The sequence below is a fragment of the Microcaecilia unicolor genome, chromosome 4 (genome assembly GCF_901765095.1).
Source record: "Microcaecilia unicolor chromosome 4, aMicUni1.1, whole genome shotgun sequence".
NCBI classification, from domain to species: domain Eukaryota; kingdom Metazoa; phylum Chordata; class Amphibia; order Gymnophiona; family Siphonopidae; genus Microcaecilia; species Microcaecilia unicolor.
In genome coordinates, this window is record NC_044034.1 from 77,012,401 (window position 1) to 77,032,104 (window position 19,704).

Below are 19,704 nucleotides of genomic sequence, written 5' to 3' on the forward strand. Positions count from 1 at the left end.
GCCACACTTTGGAAATATATTTGGCATTTACAAAACTTAGCAGCAAAACTCATCAGTACTTGTTAAAACAGTGAGTTATCAATAGCAGTGCAACTAATAATTATTCCTGATACATAACTAACAGATACAGTAATAACCTAAGCAACCACATGCCAAAGGTCCTGGCTCACACTTAGAACTTAACAATACTCTCTCTCTTGAGCCCACTGGACCTTAGGAAGGATAACACTGTTCTCACCCTGTGGGATGCACCTCGAAAAGTCCTTTGCTTCCATAGCATGGCAGGTCTCACTTCTCCTTCTTGTACTCCACACTGTTTCACAGCTGGTTCCTAGACAAGGTCGTGTAGATAGGATGCCTCTTCTCCATGGTGACTGAAATGCACACAATCCTTATCAGGAACTAATCTTAGTTATGGTTCTTACTCAGTACAGCTCATTCTTGTAATTCAGATTTATTTATGAGCTCTGTGTGCATATGTACTCAGAGGTACCCAGATGAACTACATGTTGGAAGGCAAAGTAACACTCATCAGAAAAAGGTGTCTTTGTCTCTCTTACATCTGCTCTCTACCCTTCCTGAGAGTCTGCCTGAGTGACCATCTATGTCTCAGCCAGGGTCCATGATATAGAGAACATTGTATCATGCGTAGAACAGTTATTTGATTAGATAAGCTAGGTAGACAAAGACTTGTTTATATAAGTGTGCACGTGGACAGCAGAAGAGGTAAAGCCTTGACTAATTAGGACCCCTGAGCTGGCCAGATGATGATTGTTATCAGCTTGGTCCAGGATGGCTGTCCTGCAGATGATATAATGAGCCCTCAGGCCTTGTAGATGGCCCTCCTTATCAGAGCTGGTAAGACTGGTGCCTTATGAGATGGTTAGCAAAGATGATCACATTCCTGTGTCAGTATAAATCTCTCTCTCTAGGTTTCACACCAGAGAGACAACACAGATGTTCAGCATGTCTTGGGGAGATGCCAGTCAGACCAGTACACAAAGAAGTCTTGTAGTAGCCATGACAGGATGATTATGTTGCAGTCAGGGTTTGGTTCATAGGGCCCAGTTAGGCTATACAGTCCTTATGCTTACAAACAGGTATGGGTAGTATATATTCCTACAGTCCAGCAAATCAAAAGCAAAGGTGAGGACCAGGAAAACCAATAGAGCTATTTTGTCCCTATCTATATACCGTGGACCTCACTGATCAAAGCTGCCGAACTAGTGTTAGTACTAAGGAGATCTCTAAATCCTGACTGCCTAGGATGAAGAAGATTAGTCTTATTCACAGAATCTCTCAATTGGATGGTAATTAATTGGAGAAGACTGGTCCAAATTTGGGCCCTTGAGAAATGGTTTTAGAACAGATTTACACACAGACCAGTTCTAAGATTGTCATTAACCACAGAAAGAAAGAATTAATGTAATAACCCCCAGATAACATAGAAGGGGGTCAAACTCGCATGTTGTTGGGTTTGCTTGAGACCAAATGTATTTTTCCTAAGAAAACATGATACATGGTTAAAAGACAGCCAAGTCTGTATTAAACTATATGAGTTTAACACTATCCAAACGACCTAGATTCTTACTAGAATTTTCCTCCAAGGTCTCACTAAAGTTATCTTCAGAAGCCTCATCTATGTGTATTGAAGATCCTATCTGTCAGGGAACCCTGACCCAAATTCAAGGCCTAGGAAAAAATTCTATAACAGGGTGCCACATTTAGGCACCCAAATTAGTACTATAGAATGAGGGGGATAGTAAAGGAACATCTAAGATCAGCAACCTTAGCAATGAAACAAGAGGCTCTAATGAGTGACAGCAAGGGCTTAAAGAGTGAGAGATCCTTCAGATGAGTGTGACACACTTTTAATGAGTGAAACTTAGCCCCTCTGTTTTTGAGGTAAGGCTTACAGGTCTGCAGCTTCCTACCACTTTTCTGTTACCACTTCTGTGAAGAGGCAGGGAAGAGGGTCAATACAGGACCATGAAAGTACATGTGGAGACTTCATTTTGACATTCCTGAGCTTGCTTTCCCCTGAACCTGTGAGGAGCTTCCCTTTTAGATCTGGGTTGCAAGCGCTGCAGCCATTGTAGCAACTGGCCTCCGTCTATACTAACTGTGCTACTACAGTATCCAAGACAAAATGCTAAACCATTATTTTCTCCTTCAATAGGTGTGAACCTTCTAGCCTTTGTCACAATAGTGTTTTCCTATATCAGCATGTTTTGTTCCATTCAAAAAACTGGAGTCCAGATGTCAGATGTGAGAAAGGACAAGCATGGAGAAACTGCTGTTGCCAATCGATTCTTTTTTATCGTGCTCTCTGATGCCATCTGTTGGATCCCTGTTTTTCTACTAAAGATTCTCTCTCTGTTACAGGTCGAAATTCCAGGTAATTCTATACAAAATAAAATTCATAATAACAGAGTTGCTCTTCGTATAAACACTGATAAAATTCCTGGGCTCTGCAGTAAATTCAGCTTTGGTAGTGTAAAGAGAAGGTAAATATCGTTGCACTTCAAATAACTTTTAAGAAATGCAGCGCTAACATTTGCCTACTTTGCTGATTGATTACATTCCCACATATGGCTGCTGAAATACGTCTTAGTCTTAAAGGAAGAATTAGATCACACAGGCCACCAACCAAAGCTGTGAAAATGTTCCTAATTTTCAAAAGGACAATATGCAGAAATAGCAGGTTCAAAGTACACAGGGCTTTCAGAGCATACGTCACACGTTTTCATTTTCAAAAACTCCGTGGCACAGATGCTCAAAACTCTGGTGCTGTTCTGAACAGCGCCAGAAAAATACCGCTGGGTCAGCATGGTGAAGGAATTCCTAATGCTCAATTTCTAATGAGATGCAAATTTAGGCATGCTCATAGCGTTGAGCAATAGGGAGTTCAGCGGGAGGATGTCTGGCGCATGTGCTCAAGAGTTGTGTGTTTAACACAGCTCTTAATCGCATGCCCAGAACACCATAGGGGGAAGAGGTGCCGGCATGCTATTTTAGCTCTAGGGTACTCTCCATACAGGCTTCTGAAGCCCCTCAACTCCACTCAGCTGCTGCTCTCTCTCTCTGACCAGCAGCCCCCGCTCATGAAATCTTGGGGGGGGGGGGGGGGGGAGAACATCCAGTGGCGGCCATCTCTCTTTCTTGCCAGCTAGCATCCCCAGATAGTGACTCCCATACGTCCTTTCCCCTTCACTGCCATGCAGTGCTTGCCAAAGGAGAGGTGAATCTTCAGACATGCGCCCACCTCCACCCCAGAGAGGCTTCAGGCCCTCTCACCACCATCTCCCCCCCCCCCCCTTCTGTAGGGAGAGGGGCCAGCAGCAGCAAGGAATGGGTTGATACTTGACTGACATCGCTGAGCTCCGGCTTGGCAGAAGCACCCTAATGCCTGCTCCGAGCTGGTGTTATTTCTGCAACGGTAAGGCATCTTGCGTTTGTGTGCTCTTCTTCTGAGCATTGGGAGGGAATGTGAAATTACTTCATTTACCTTGATTTGCATGCCTCTTGCGCTATCCTTTGGCGCGCTGTTTGTTCCCCATGCTACAGCTCTCTGAGCATTCAGCGCTGGCAAATGCGGGTGTTAGTCCAGAACTATTGGCCTCTAGCGCCCACATTTGCTTCTGAGCATCGTGGCCTGTGTTAAATACATGTGTTGAATTTCGCACCTGCATAATTTTCAACTACACGGGCTACCTGAAAACTGTCCCTTCATCTTCTCAGCTTGGTCGTCTCCTGCTACAGCTTCCTTACCTGCTGTCTGAGGTTTTCATCAGCTGCTTTTTTCCACAATGGACAGTGTTCATAGGCTAACGCACATTCGCTAGAACGCATTAAGGCCCTAACGCTGCTTGATGAATTCCCCTCATAATACTCCTAACTTTGTGGCACTAGGCTCATAAATCTAGGCAAACGGATGCTGGCCTAAATTTATGAGCATCATTTTTAAGCTCCTAAATTAAGATTACTTTTCAACTGAAAAGTTATGCTCCTAAATTTGGCTGAAAATAGGGCACAAATTTTGGAGGCTAACTTAGGAGCATAAATTTGGGAGCTCAGGTTTTTCTGAATATCGGGCCCACTGTGTTTTTCTTTTAGGACAGTGGTTCTCAACCCAGGCCTCAGTACATACCTAGCCAGTCAGGTTTTCAGGATACTCACAATGAATGTGCACGAGATAGATTTGCATGCATAACCCCCATTATGTGTAAATCTATCTCATGCATATTCATTGTGGATATCCTAAAAACATAACTGGCTGGTTATGTCCTGGGGACTGGTGGTCTTAGTGCTGCCCTGTACTCCCTCAGTGAGGTTCCTAAATGCACTAGAAATATCCTATCAGTAAGGATCTCCCTTAGAAGCTCTGCTTCCATACAACAACCTGCCCCCACCCACCCACCCAAACCCCTCTATATACATGGGATTCTTTGTAGGACAAGAGAAATCACCACTTGCTCCTACCTGCTAGTACCATTTTCCAACATGGGACCAAGTGACCCCCATATACTGCCTTGCCCTAGTTGTGTGAATAGGGGAGGAGGTCAGGTAATGCATACTCCTCCTCCAACCACCAGAAGTATTGCTGAAATGGAGGAGGGGGGTTAGAAGGGTTTCTATGCCTGCAGTCCAGCTGGAACAGATTATACAACATTCATATTTTTGTGCATTTGTGGGTGTTCTGCATATTTTCCATGGGAAGCCCACTTTTGCATGTTGGCTAAGGGGTTATTTACCTTTTTAGCATTACAATTAAGGATGACTGAGTGTCATCTCCACACGCATATTCCATTATAAAGAATGAAGGTACAATATGTCATCACTGCTTTTGCCATATGTCTCCTGGAGTTCTCTAGTGTGTGTTGCAGACTTGTTCCTGTTCCTGCCTGTGTCTTCTTCTAGCCCTGTTCCTGCTCCATGTTCCAGCCTTGTTCCTGTCCTGCTGCCTTCCAGCTCCATCCCTGCCTTCAAGCTCCAGCCTTGACTTCAGTACAGCCTTTCCCTGGTTTCTCGCCCATCGCCAATTGGGACCTAGCCAGCCCTCGGGTTGGCTAGGTGGCATCAGCTTGGCTGTGGCCCAAGGGCTCACCCCGAGTTGTGACACATTGCAAAGGCCATGAGCTCGGGCAAGTTGTGCACTCTGCAGCTGCTCCTGCAGCTGGCTCTTCAACTCCAGAACCTCGCTCAGGAGGTCCAGCTACAACAGACTCAACTTTGACAGTTTATGGAAACACTCCAGGGAGTCCATGTTCAGCTTGCTGCGATGTGAACCACAGATCCTCCAGGCCCAAACTCGCTTTCAGGGTCCGCTCCAGAGGTACCACCTCCAGCTTACCCGGAGTTTCAGCCTCAACTCCTGGCACCACCACGCTTTGATGGGAATCCCAAGGCATGTTGAGGATTTATTAACCAGTGTTTGATGAAATTTGAACTACAACCCTCTAGTTTTCCTTCGGATTGAGTCAAGATTACCTTTATTGTCTCTCTCCTTTTGGGGCAAATGTTGACTTGGGCCTCTTCCATGTGGGAGCAGAATGACCTGCTTATGTCCAACTTGGTTGTCTTCCTCACATGCTTTCAGCAGGTATTTGATGAGCTGGAGTGTCTTTCCTCGGGAGCTCCTGCACCTATGACAAGGTGCCCTAACTGTGGGCCAGTATGCTGTTCAGTTCTGGACCCTGGTTTCTGAACTGCAATGGAATCAAGAGTCCTCTGTGGCCATCTTTTGGCAGGGCCTGGTGGGCCACATGAAGGATAAACTGGCGGGACGGAATCTCCCCACAATTTCAAGACAGGGCTAAGGAACATAGAGGTAAATGTCACTCTACGTGGTCAGCGCCTCAGTTTCAGGATCCCACAGACTCACAGACGTCAGCCTCTCTTGCCACCCTGGAGGAAGAGGTTCTTATGCAAATAGTACATTCTCAACTTTCAAAGGGAGGGGAAAGGCATTGGAGAGCACAAAACCTCTGTCTATACTGTGTAAAACTGGGACATTATGCTATGTGATGTCCCAGGAAACTGAGAACACTTCGAGACCTAGGAGTGGGGGAGATGTCCCTAGGTCCTTCCTGAGTTATTCCAATCTCCCTCTATACTCTCCATGTCACCCTTCTGTGGGACAACAAACAGATTGTATTCCATGCTGTCTCTGATTCTGGCACAGCCAGGAACTTTGTGGACGAGCGGCTGATATACCAGTATAGCATTTCTGTGAATCCCCTCAGAGAACCCTTTGCATTTCCTTGGTCTATGGAGACCCACTGCCAGGGTATCTGTGGGCTATTACGCAACCTATTTCCCTTCAGGTCCTCAGCATCAAGAGATGATAGAGTTTCATGTGCTCCCCAGATCTGTCCATCAGATCATGTTGGGGTTTCCCTGGTTGCAGAAGGCACTGGCTGATGTCATCACTGCCTGTCTGGTAGTATACAAGGAAGTTCCTGATTTTCAGCCAGTGGCTTTGTAACAGGCCTCCTAAAGTTGTCTAGTGTGTGTTGCAGCCTTGTTCCAGTTTGTCTCCTGTTCCTGCCTGTCTTGTTCTACCCCTGCTCCTGCTCCATATTTCAGACTTGTTCCTGGCCTGCCTTGCTCCTGTCCTGTCTTCCTGTTCCAGCCCTGCCTTCCAGCTCCAGCCCTGCAAGCTCCAGTCTTACCTTCAGTCCAGCCTTGCCCAAGTGTCTCATCCACAGCCAGTCAAGAACTAACCAGCCCTCAGGTTGGCTAGGTAGCGTCAACTCAGCTGCAGCCCAAGGGCTCACCTCAAGTCGTGACACATTCTATAAAGAAAAGTAGGCAAAAAATAGGCTTTTTTCTAGTACGCATATAGAGCCAACCTCTTACTATTCCTCATACCTCCTAACAGTTAAACCTCTCCTCTCTCCTCATCCCCCTCCAACAGTCAAGCATCTCCCCTTCTAGTATCCCCCAATAGTCCTACATCTCCCCATTATCCCTACTCCATAAAGCCTCTCAACAGTCAAGCATCTTTCCTTCCCCTACCCTCATCTCCCCAAACAGTCAAGCATCTTTCCTCTCCTTACCCTCATCCCTCCAATCAAGCACCCCCTCTCTCTTTACCCTCATCCCCCCAAATATTCAAGCATCTCTCCTATCCCCTCCCCTCAACCTCTCAGTCAAGCATCTTTCCTCTCCCTACTCATCCCCCCCAATTAATCAAGCATCTCCTCTCTCCCTACCCTCATCTCCCCAAACAGTCAAGCATCTCTCTGTCCCCACCTTTAACACTGTAGCAGCAGAAGCAGCAAAACTCACAAGTGGCAGCTCTGAGGGTGGTAGAAGGAGCAGTAGCACAAGGCCCCAGCATTTACCTAATTCAGTCTGCGCTGCCTCCTTCACTGTGTGTAGCAGCCCCTAGCACTTCTTCTGGTGTTCAGGGATGCACTGGAAGTGAAAGCAAAAGTGGTGCCACGGGTCTCTGCAGCATGCAAAGGAGGCAGCTTAGATGGAATTAGGTAAATGCTGGGGCTTTGTGCTGTTTCTCCTTCCATCACCAGGATTCCTTATGCCTCTGCTCATCTGCTATCGATCCCTCAGAGCTACCGCCTCTGAGTTTTGCTGCTTTAGCCATGGGTCATTTTTGGCTGGCAGGAAAAAAGGTTCTAGTACCTGCTGAAAAAGTTTAAAATAAGTGCCATAACCAACACCTTTAGTAGGTACACTGTTATAGAATTCCTCATAAGCTGAAATATAGGAATACATTGACAGAAGGGTTGGCATCTCTGGCAGCAGGAATGGCAATAAATTCTAGGGACAGAGTGTCTCCGAACTTCAGACTTTTATCACAACAGAATATTTCTCTGTTCCTGAGAAAAAAAGGGAACAAACAACCCCTACAGCTCTTAGGCAGGGGGCTGTCCTCAGCCATCAACATCATAGAGCTACATTTAGATTTTAGCAATACCGTGCTTTCAGACTTGTGAGCAAACAGTCCAAAATAAGTCTTAAATTCCTTTCACTAGGAGAATCAATAACAAATCATCTCTATATTTGGCAGGCAACAAAGAGATTGGAAACTTTCCTGTTTGCATGAGCTTCACAATTTAGTGTAAAGTCCTTTCAGAGAACAAAAAACTCATCAGTTCAACTCTGTAAGGTTTCCTAGGAAAGCAACTGAATCCAAAATGCCTTTCACTCCCTTCTGTTAGGGTGTATGTTGGATTGCAGTCACTTCTAAAGGCTTAGTCTCCTTTGTTCCACACAGGTAACCATTGGACCAGGTGAGGCACTGGCTCAGGGCGCTGGCCATAAAGAGTGCCAAAATCCCCAGTCATTGACGTCACTGCCAGTGCCTCACCTTATGCAATGGTTAAGCGTTTCTGCCCCTCCCCTCCCAGCAGGTTTGTCATCTCTGGTTTCTCTCTGTCCTCCCCATGCTCCAGCATCGCTCCATCGCCCCTCTTCCACCCTGTCCACCCACATGCCCATGGTCCTGCAAACCTGCCAGCAGCAACAATGTGAATAGATGGAACCTCCAACCAGCCGCTGGATGTTCCCTCAACCAGCATCCCACCAACAGGAAATTGCATCAGAAGAGGTGGGACTGACAGAGAATACCCAGGGGCTGGTCAGAGGCTGCCTTTTTTCACACTGCTGCTGCTAGCAGGCTTGCCAGGACTACAGGTTGGGGGAAACCCGAACCATAAGGAGAGGGGCACCAATACTGGTAGAAAGGGGCTGGGTGCTGCCCATGCAGTGGGTGGGGCACCAATGCAGGAAAAAGGGGTGGGGCACTGCTGATGTGGGGGGGGGGGGGGTGAGTGAGGCACTGAAGGAAGTTGGCTCAGGGTGCCATGATGCTGTGAGCCGGCCCTGTTCAGGTAATAAGACTGCCTGCACGATATTCAGCTGTTATTCTGATAAGTGCTGCTGACCAAGGCCATGCTCAGATTTTCAGGTGCGATTATCTGGATAATGCTGCTAAAACTCTCTGCAAACTGCTCTGGCAATATCTAGATAGCACCGGGTGATCCGGGGATGGAGCTGGTCAAAGACAGTAGTTACCCAGAGACCAGAAATATTCAGTGCCAGTATCCAAATAGTGATCCGGATAACTTAGAACAGAAAAAAACTGATGTTATCCAAATGGTTATCTGGGTAACAATGCTGAATATCACCATTACCTGGATAACCATGGCTCTGACTGTTATGCCTAGATATTCAGTGCTGACATTCAGATCACAGGTGGAATTAAATATTCAGAATAATGTCAAATGCCTCAGCCAGCATTTAAATAAAATATCAGCCTCAGAGTTTCATTATTGACCCATGAGTTTCTTTTAGGCCCCTACTTACAGATTGAATTAAATTACTCATCTTTCCCAGGTCTGAGTTCAAGGTGAGTTAAAATGGGGTTCCTAGGTTACTTCTATGCCCAGGCAGGCCTACAATCTAACTTGTGCCAGATGCAGCAGTGGAGAGTGAAGTAACTTGTTTTAAAGTCACAAAGCCTGTTAATGAGAGCAGCAGGATATGAAACCTAACCGTTTGTGGTCTCACTCAACCTTACTGTTCTAGGCTACTCCACCATCTATACTCCTGTAGTCCACTCAGTTACTTTAGGTCAGCTAGGCTAACTTGCCTAGCCTGCAATAGTACTTTCCCTTGATCTTATTCAGAGGCAAGGTTTTAAACCTTCTTTGCCTACACATTGTCAAGAACTTTCTATTCCATCAAAACATTTGCTAATGTACTGTAATTTCCTCGCAAAGAAAAAAAAGGAGCTAATTTGAATGTAATATGGGCCTAGTGTTTTCCCCATATTATTTCCAGTTGAAACGCCTCTGTAGAGATTGCATCAATGAAGCCTGATATGCAGCTTCTCTTATTACAATATTATGGGCACATGGAGTGATTTTCATTTATGAACAATGTTATGCAATTTGCTGCACATAAAAGATAAGAGTTATCCTGCGTATTATATCTGAACTTCGATGTTGCCGTTTTCGTTTCGGAGTGGGATTGTGAGGAATATATAGTATCAATGAGATATGAAGGTTTTGGCTAAATTAGTTTTGAACCATTTGCTTTTTTTCTTAATTGGGATTCTGCTATATAAGAGGCAGAAGTGACAACTATGGTTTTGGATACATTGAACCGCTCACATGAATGGTGAGAAACAATTGAACTCTGATTAGTAACAGCATTTGGGCTGTTTGGAAAAGTTCTGAGAGTCCTTCATCTCTTTTTATCTAAAATAAAATATATGAAAAATTGCAGTATACAAACATAGGGGTCCTTTTACTAAGCCGTGTAAGCGTCTATGCGCGTTCAACGTGCGCCAAAATGGAGTTACTGCCTGACTACCATGTGGCTCTTGCAGTAATTTCATTTTTGGCGCATGTCCAATATGGGTGTCTGGAAAATATTTTTTATTTTCAGGTGCACGTAATGGACGCATGCCAAGTGGCATTTGGCGCACGTAGGTCATTACCACCCGGTTTCTGTGTGAGTCTTTACCGCTAGGTCAATGGCTGGCGGTAAGGTCTCAGACCCAAAATGGATGCATGGCAATTTTCATTTTGCCGCATGTCCATTTTCAGCAAAAATTTTAAAAAGGCCTTTTTCACAGGCGCACTGAAAGATGGATTGGCGCGTGCCCAAAACCCATGCCTACACTACCGCAAGCCATTTTTCAGCGCACTTTTGTGAAAGGACACCATAGTTAGGATTGTGAACATTGTCCATTCCTGTCGTGACTCGATTGTGGAGGGTTATGCATTTTGATATTGCATTGTATAACCTTCAGTTTGGGGTTCTGTGTTGTGAAGCTTCTCCTTTTTGGGTTGTAAGCCCTTCCAGAGGAAATGAGTGCTGCCATAAGGACTATGTGCATACTCTGGTTTATAGGTGTGTGCACATTGACAGAACACCAGTATAGTGATTCTACTTTAGAGATAAGTTGCTGAGGAAGGAGAATCTGTTGGGGGGGAGAGAGAGAGAGAGAGAGAGAGAGAGAGCTGATGAAAAAGCAGCAACAGGATTTGCAGAGAGGAAAACAGGGACTATGGGGGCAAATAGTTTTAACTCTGCAATGGGCATATAAATGTCTAGAGTGTCTTTTCAGTATTTTTCAGTGGCTTCTTAAGAAGTACCGTGTTTCCCCGAAAATAAGACACTGTCTTATATTAATTTTTGCCCCCCAAAATGCGCTAGGTCTTATTTTCAGGGGCTGTCTTATTTTTCGGGGAAACATCAGGGTTGGATTGGGGTTGGCCCGCGCGCCCTCCGTCGCTCCCGGAACTAACCTTAAACGCCTCCTTTCACCTTCACAGCAAGCAGCAGCAGGGCAGGCCACTCCTTCCTTCCGTGTCCTGCCCTCGCCTGATGTAACGTCCGCGAGGGCGGGGCATGGAAGGAAGGAGAAGTCTGCCCTGCTGCTGCTTGCTGCGAAGGTGAAAGGAGGCATTTAAGGTTAGTTTCGGGAGTGACGGAGGGTGGGTGGGTGGGGGCCCGGCGACCTCGGGTGGGGGGGGGGCGGCCTTGTCCAGCTCTCGGTGGCCCTGCTTTCAAACAAAAATTTGCTAGGTCTTACTTTCGGGGGAGGCCTTATATCTACCAATTCAGGAAAACCTCTACTAGGTCTTATTTTCGAGGGATGTCTTACTTTCGGGGAAACAGGGTATTATGGATTACCTTGTAATTCCCTTTCCTTAAGTTTAGCCAACCCAGATGTGTGGGTTATGTTCCCTTACCAGCAGATAGAAGTGGAGAACACACTGCTGATGTCAGTCTGTATCAGATGCCCTTACAGCCATCTGTACTCTAGTGTTCCTGTCACAAAAGCAGCTTAAAAAATTTCTTTCTCAACCCCACTCCCAACATTCTCCCCACACCCTTCCTTAGATCAGGAATTTCCATGAGGATTTCATCCTTTATGACCAATCCATTGTGCACAATGAATACCAAAATGTTAAACCATGAAGAACAACTTTCTCAACAAACAACAGGGGTCCCTGAGCTTTGGGCACCATTGTTTTGCACTGACATTTGAGCACCTGTGACGTTTGGGCACTGCCATTTGAGCGCTGGACTTTTGGATGTCCAAATGGCATCATCAGATATTCTTCTTTCTACTTCTCCTCTGCACTGACCTCTGGTACTGGTCAGCAGAAAGCAGGGCCCACGACTGCTCACTGCTTTGGCTAGGAGTCCTTGGAGCAGAAGGGAAATGTGGGCTGTCCCAAGCAGTGTCTGTGAGGGAGGATGGAGCAAGTTTCTTGAAGAACCATCCTTCCTCACAGGTATTGTCTGGGGCAGCCCACATCTGTTCCAAGGAACCCCAGTTGAAACAGGGAGCAGCCTCTGCCAACAAGTACCAGAGGTCAGTGCAGGAAAGAAGTAGAAAGAGGAATTTTTGATGCTTCTATTTGGGCACTGAAAAGTCCAATGGCCAAAAGCCTGGCAACTAAAAGTCCAGCACCCTAACTACATGCCCAAATGACAGTGCTAAAACAGCAGCACCCAAAAGTTCTGCTTTGAACAGCAGAGATTTCAGAGGTAGGCTATGAACTGCCCGGGACAGTTATGGACTGATCTAGTATGACTTAAGGAAAGCACGTGATCTTGCATGACTTCCTTCTAGTCAGACTAGTCCAGATGAGTGGAAGCTTCCCTTAAGCTGAAGGTGACAAGGATAAGTCTACTTTGAAAATGCCTGCCCCAAAGGCTTGAACATCCAAATGGTAATATTTAGTGCTTGAATACAGTGAAACAAACCTTTGCTACACCCATGAGAAAGTTTGAACCCTGGTAGAGGCTCTAAGTCCTAAAGAACCCGGAAGACCTCTAGAGATGAGATATAGGCCAGCATAATGGCCTCTTTCAATCAATGGGCTATTCAAGCTTTAGATGCAGCTTTGCCTTTCTTGTGTCCTGCCAAGAGAAACAAAAAGGTGATCCATTCAGCAAAAGGAGCACATGACCAACTGTCTTAGCAGAATGTGCCAGACATCGAGAAGATGGAAATCCCTGAAGCCTTCCCAAACCAGTTGAATGATGTGAAAAGGAAAAATCACCTTGGGCAGGAAAAGCAGGACCGTGTGAACAGACACTGCCGTGTCTGAGATGACCAAGAAAGGCTCCCTACAAAATAATGCTTGAAGCTCTGAAATTTTCCTGGCCAGACAAAGAGTCACTAGAAGCATGTGGGGTAATTCTATAAAGGTCACTAAACATTAGGCACCAAAGGTTGGGTGCTAAGCATGAATTCTCTAATTGCAATTACCTGATTAACTGTCTTTATAAAATACTAGCGCAAGTCTGCATTTATGAGTGCAATTGTAGATACAGCCACTTACACTAGCTCATTAGCAGGCATAAATGCAGCAGTTATATATGCATAACTAACAGTATTCTAGAAGATTAGCATGTAATTATTTGGTATGCCTCTGCCCCTCCCACATTCATGCCCTGCTTGCAGTTACATGCTATAGAATTTGGGCACAAACAGAGAATACTGACCAACCGCAGTTTGTAAATATGTGCCACTTAACACCAATTATTGGTAAATAGCACAAATTATGTGCTAGTTAAGGGTATCCCTTACCTGCATAACTGCTAGTATTATATAACCTGTGTTTATGTTTATTTAAATTTGTTATACTGCAAATCTTGTCAAGCAGATCTATGCAAATTCACATACAAGGTCCATAAATTTGCACATGAGAGTATAGGATGAGAGAGATGGTCTGAAATCTTGGAGAAGCTGCCCAGATAGGTTCAGAAAGTGCTCTGGTGAGCATGAGACTGGGATTCCAGGCAGGATCCTCTGGACAAAGTGGAGGCCATAGATGTTTAACTACCCATAGAAAATGGGAATATCCAGATGGGTGAGGAAAGAAAGCCCAAATCTAGCCTTGTTAGTGGACAAAAAGTGCAGCCTGCACCTTCAAGGAATACAAGGCCAAACTCTTATCTTGACCACCATGTACAATGGCCAAAATCTGTGAGATAGAAGCCTTAAAAAGAACTGTGGCCTCTTCCTGACAGCAGGCTTTAAAGATTATCTATACTCTGATGTAGGCCAAAGATGTAGAACTTTTGCTGGTCTCAAAAGAGTGGCTAAGACACATTGAGAACAGCCTTAGGTCCTGAGTCATGCCAGCTCAGGTGCCAGACTCCAAGACAGGATAGAGATAGATCTTCCATCTGAATTGGGCCCTGATCTAGAAGTCCTTTTTGGAAAGAAAAATGTAGTGGATGCCCAAGTAAGAGCAAAGGCAGATCTTCATACCACCAGAATCACCAGTATCTGGTGATCTCCTATATAAAATTCTGCCTAGGAGTGACCATGGAGGGAAGACATAAAATAGCTCTCGCTACAGGAGCTGCTGAGTCCAGTTATTCAGATCCTTTTTCCTTTTCTCAGCTGGGTCTTGGCATTTCTTCCATCACCGTAAGGACCATTTCAGGAAATCTTTATCTGTCAAAATCAGAGAAAAGGCCCAATCCACCAACTCCCACTCCCCTGGGTCCAGTAGCTGGCATCTGAGGTCATCTGTCTGGATGTTTTCTAGTCCCACTATCTGCACCACTGAAATTGTCTGTAGATACACCTTTGCCCACAATGAGGCAATTGACCTCCATGGCAACCTGCAGAATCCTGGGTTTCCCTTGTCTTTCCACATAAAGTACCACAGTTAATTACACTGTCAGACAGAATTCTCACCAGCTTGCCCACCATGATGAGGGGGAATGCCCAAAGCTCCATTCATTCCTTACTCCCTTGCATTGAACAGTACTAATGGTCCATGAGGAAGCTGAAGACTAGTGAGTGAATTCCTTCAAAAAGTAAATAATAAGTAAAATAGTAACATAATTATAGATACTTGGGCAATGACTCTAGCCCTGCCTATTTCTGCTGTTTTATTGACTTCTGAAAGAAATAACTGAAAAATATAGCAGTAGCAACAGAAAGATTCTTGGGAGGTGATACACTACATAGAATATGTTTGCAAGCAGCTATGAAGGACTTTAGGATCTATTGCTGGTCTGCACAGATGCAATTTTTGACAGAATGGTTCAGGAGAAAGCCAATAATAGCTGAAGCAGGAACAGAACAGGACATGGCTAACAGTACCCATTAGTAGAATTGTGATGGGCTCCAAACAGGGATGTCATACTTAAAAATACCAGATCAACAGCCGAAGTTGAGGGAACAAATGAAGAGGAAGCAAAAAGGTAATAGCACAAAGGGTGGATCAATACAGCAGTTAAAGTGGTCTCCTATTAAATCTATAGCTGAGCTTCCCGACAGTGTTACTGATGGTAAATACTGGAATGGCTAAAAATGATAAGAGGTGAATACTGGAGTATCCCAGGGATCTGTGGGATCAGTGTTTAACTTATTTATTCATGATCTGGAAAAAAGGAGCAATGAGTGAGGTGATCAAACTTGCAGATGAAACTAAATTATTAAATGGGCTGTCTCAAGGCGTCTCTAGTGCCAGCTCAGCTTAAGCTTATGGGAAACCCCTAGATTGAAGCTGAGCTGGTGCTAGAGATGCTATGGGGAACAGTGCTTGAGACAGCCCGTGGAGGCGAAACATACATGTGGGACATAGCGCCCCCACCCCCCACGTCTGACAACATTTAAGATGAGTACTAAATAGTTCCATACTTATAAATTAAATTTGAAGTGTATATAAGTTTGGTCAATTTGGGTGTACCAGTGATGAGGTGTGTGCCGACTACTTTGCTGGTATGAGTGTACAGGCAAGTGGCACCGCCGAGGTCACCAAGTATTTGAAAATCATTCCTTTAAAAATTTGAAAATTAGTCTTTGTTCAATATATTCTTAAAAGCTCAGTCTGCATATTAATGTCGGACTTTGTATAAAACTGTGAGTATTGTGGATATAGTGGGAGTTAAGAGATTACCTTGTTGGAGTCTCCTGCACAATAAAATCGAGTATTATTTGCTAACTAAATTATTAAAAGCAGTTCAAACATCTGACAGTGGGGAGTTCCTGGAGGATCTTGTAAAACTGGGGAACAATACATGCTGTATCTACTGTGAAACAGTTCTCATGATTTCCTGTAAAAGCAATGGCAGGAAAAATGTTTTTGCATACTTCCATAGCACTATGAACTATTTCTTCTGACTGAAAAGTAGGAAATGTAGTATGGGTACCATAGCAGCCAATTCTGTGGATCTTGGGCACTATCCAAATTTGCTTCTCCTGAGAGCTGTTGCTGCAAGGCACAAGGAAGAACTAGTAGGAAAGGTTTATGTTCTTGTGATACTGCTCCTTCTTAACTTATAGCTTATTGGCTGAATAAAAAATGCTTGACCAATGGGGTGCACAGAAAGGAGAGGACAGCAGCAGTGTGCAGCAGACATGCCAAGTCACACACATTAGGCATATGTCATGCGCATTCAAAGAAGCCAGCTCTGTGGGTGCTTGAGCACCCCCAATATTGAACAAACTCCTTGACTGTATCCAGGGAGAGTTAACTTCCATTGTATTTAGCATTCTCAATAATTTTGAAAAGCTGGCTTCTTTGTACACATTTGGACTTTTTCATCAGTAAACATGCCTAAACACCCTCTTCACATGCGTTGGTTCCCAGCTGCTCCCCATCTTTATGGTCTGACAGCTCTTTCTCTGTCCCCTTCCTTCTCCTCCCTCCCTCCCACAGCCTGGCATCTCTTATGCTGTAGTGTTGAAGAAATGATGCCTCCAGCCAGCTCAGATCCCTTGGCTGTGCTATACCTCTGTTCATCCTGCCTCCTCTAATGCAACTTCTTGTTTCTAGTGAGCGGGACACAGCAGAGGGACGAGGCCTGTGCTGGCTGGAGACAGCATGCCTTCAATGCTAATGGCCATGGAGGCAAGGTTGACAGTCTGCTAGGGCAGGAGAGAAGAAACAATGCCAGACCTGGAGGAGGGGAGGATGAGATGTTGGGATTTGCAGGGAAAGGAGGCAGAGAGATAGATGCTGGACCCATGAGTTGGGGGAGAGGGAGAAGAAGAGATGCTGAGATTAGTGAGGGAAAGAGGGATAGATATGGGTGGCTAGGAGGGAAGGGAAAAAGAGGAACATTGCTGGACCCTTGGGGAGGGGTGGAGAGAAGGAGAGGAAGAGATGCTGGAATTTGGGAGACAAAGGAAGAGGGAGAGATGCTGGAATCCCAAGGGGAACAGGTGGGAGGGAGGGAAGAAAAGACAACACTTGCTGGACTCCCTGGGAGTGGGAAGGAGGGATGGAATAGAGATATGCTGGCTCCTGGGAAGGGGAAGGGAAAGGAGAGAATGGAGAGATGGAGAGATGCTGTCCCTCAAATGCTGAACAGGACAAGAAAAATAACACAGAGAAGGGAGATGCTTAACGTGGCAGAAGGAGAGGGGCAAGGACAGAGAGTGGAGATGCTAGACAGGGTAGTTATGGATGCACAGGGAAGATGAATGATGGAATGGAGAGAAAAGAAATGCCAAATAGACAAAGAGACACTGACAAGAAACTTAATACAGAGGAAAGCAGAAACAAGAGACTGGGACCAACATGATTAGAAAATTAAAATTACCAAACAACAAAAGTAGAAAAATGAGTTTTATTTTCTATTTATTGATTAGAATATGTCAGTTCTGGAATGTACATCAGCCAGAATTAGTTTTAAACATGGCTGGTGCCTGTGAGAAAAACGTCACTCATTGGCCTTCAATCTCCAGCATAGTGCTGATAAATCTCCAGCTTTGGGATGGGCCTTGGTGTCTCTGGTGCAGAGTAGACAAATATCCTACCTCCAGCCAACAGTGGAGAATGGGAAGCAGGATGCAGAAAGACTGATCAAGGGGATGAGATTAAGAAGTTAGCTGGAAGGGGGAAGAGAAGTGAATGTGATTACTGCCTGGGAAAGAGAATGCTGCTATAAAATGCTTGAAGAAACAGGGAGGAGTTGTACGAGGAAAAGAGGTTAGGAATAGTCTTGTAGGGCTGTACTATCATCTGCCAGGACAGAACGAACAGACAGATGAAGAAATGTTTACAGAAATTAGGAAAGCTGGAACACTGGGCAACAGTATAATAATGGGTGATTTCAATTACCTTCAAAAAAACAAACAGGACCAGAGATGGGCAAATAATCCGTATTCAAAAAGCATTCATCTCTCTTCTATTCAGAGTGCTGCTGGCTGCCTTGAAATTTTAAAATGTGGAGAAACAGGACCTCAGAAATATCAAGGCTTTAAAACTTACAGCTACAGCTGATGGGAAAAGTCAAAGGCTCCCCTTCGATCATCAGTCACAGAAAAAAAACTCCAAGATTGCAGTATATTGCAAACAGCAGTCAGAAACATCACATGAATAGGCAGTAATAGTTCCAGAAACTGTGGACCGTATACAAGAAAGCTTGAAAAATATTTGAGGCAATTCAATTCAAATCTACTACTACTACTAATAGCATTTATATAGAGCTACCAGACGCACACAGCGCTGAAGACAGTCCCTGCTCAAAGAGCTTACAATCTGTGTTATGATGAACTCTGTTTCATCTACAGAATTAGATTGTCTCACATATGTACCTCAGGGTTCATCTTTGTCTGCAATGCTGTTTTACACACACAAATACATACATATATATATATATATACTGTATATATATATATATATATATATATATATATATATATATATATATATATATATACAGTATATATATATATATATATATACACACACACACACTTCATAGAATAAATAAATACTGTGGATCGTATACAAGAAAAACTCATAGAAAATATTTCAAGTGCATGCTAATGTCATTTAACAGACGATACACTAGTGAGGCAATTCAGTTCAATTCTGCGTTATGATGAATTCTGTTTCATCTACAGAATTAGATTGTTGCCTCTTTGTAGACTTCTGAATTGTTTCCACTTAAAAATTCAGAATATAGGTAGATGATATACAGTTTTTGTTAGAAATTGATACGTCAGTGGATGAAACCTTTAGGATGCTAACTCTTTGTTTCAATGCAAAAATCATTGACTGTGAGGTAATCATATAGAACTTAATATGGCAAAAACTCAGATTTTGTTATTACCCAGGTTTTTCTAGGGGATATTCCTTCAAATTTCTGTCAATTCCGATTGTTAATTCTATTCATAATTTGGGTGTTATGCTGGACTCTGAGCTTTCATAAAACCTCAAGTGTTAAAAATCATTAAATGAGTGTTTTTCAACCTGAAATTAATTAGAAGACTACACAATCTTATGTTAGTCACTTACTTTGCTGTTAGGAGGGCTCAACAGTAGTTTAGAGCTTCATCTTTGTGCTAGAGGTGGGAAATTAGGGTTCAGAAAACCTTCCTTTATGTACTGGAGACAAGGGATCTGCACTTGGAGGCCTCCAGTGTTAAATATTATCATACTGGCTCTGTGGGTGAACAGATATTTAGCACCTGGTCTGAGGGAGTTTTATGTTTATGGCAGGTCCACAGTAAATAATGGTTAGAGGAAAACATGTGTTTGTTAAATCCTAATTAATATGAGATATGCCTTCATGTAATTGTGGGTACATGCTAATTATAGCACATCCTCAGTAACTATAAATTGGGAATCCATTTAGCATCCATGCCAGGGCCTTTACAGTTCAATTTTCCATCTCCTAAGAGTTAGGTGCCTACCTTTTGACTTGAAAACATTTCAAATACCTGACCTCCTA

At 44.2% G+C, this 19,704-nt stretch overlaps 1 protein-coding gene across 1 annotated transcript in view; it reads left to right on the forward strand.

Moving 5' to 3' along the window:
- The window catches only part of RXFP2 (relaxin family peptide receptor 2), a 128,478-nt gene that overhangs the window by 107,100 nt on the left and 1,674 nt on the right, over window positions 1-19,704 (forward strand). The window contains exon 17 of the mRNA XM_030202402.1: window positions 2,180-2,398. Within this exon, the coding sequence (XP_030058262.1) occupies window positions 2,180-2,398 (219 nt within the window). The remainder of the gene's footprint in view (window positions 1-2,179; window positions 2,399-19,704) is intronic.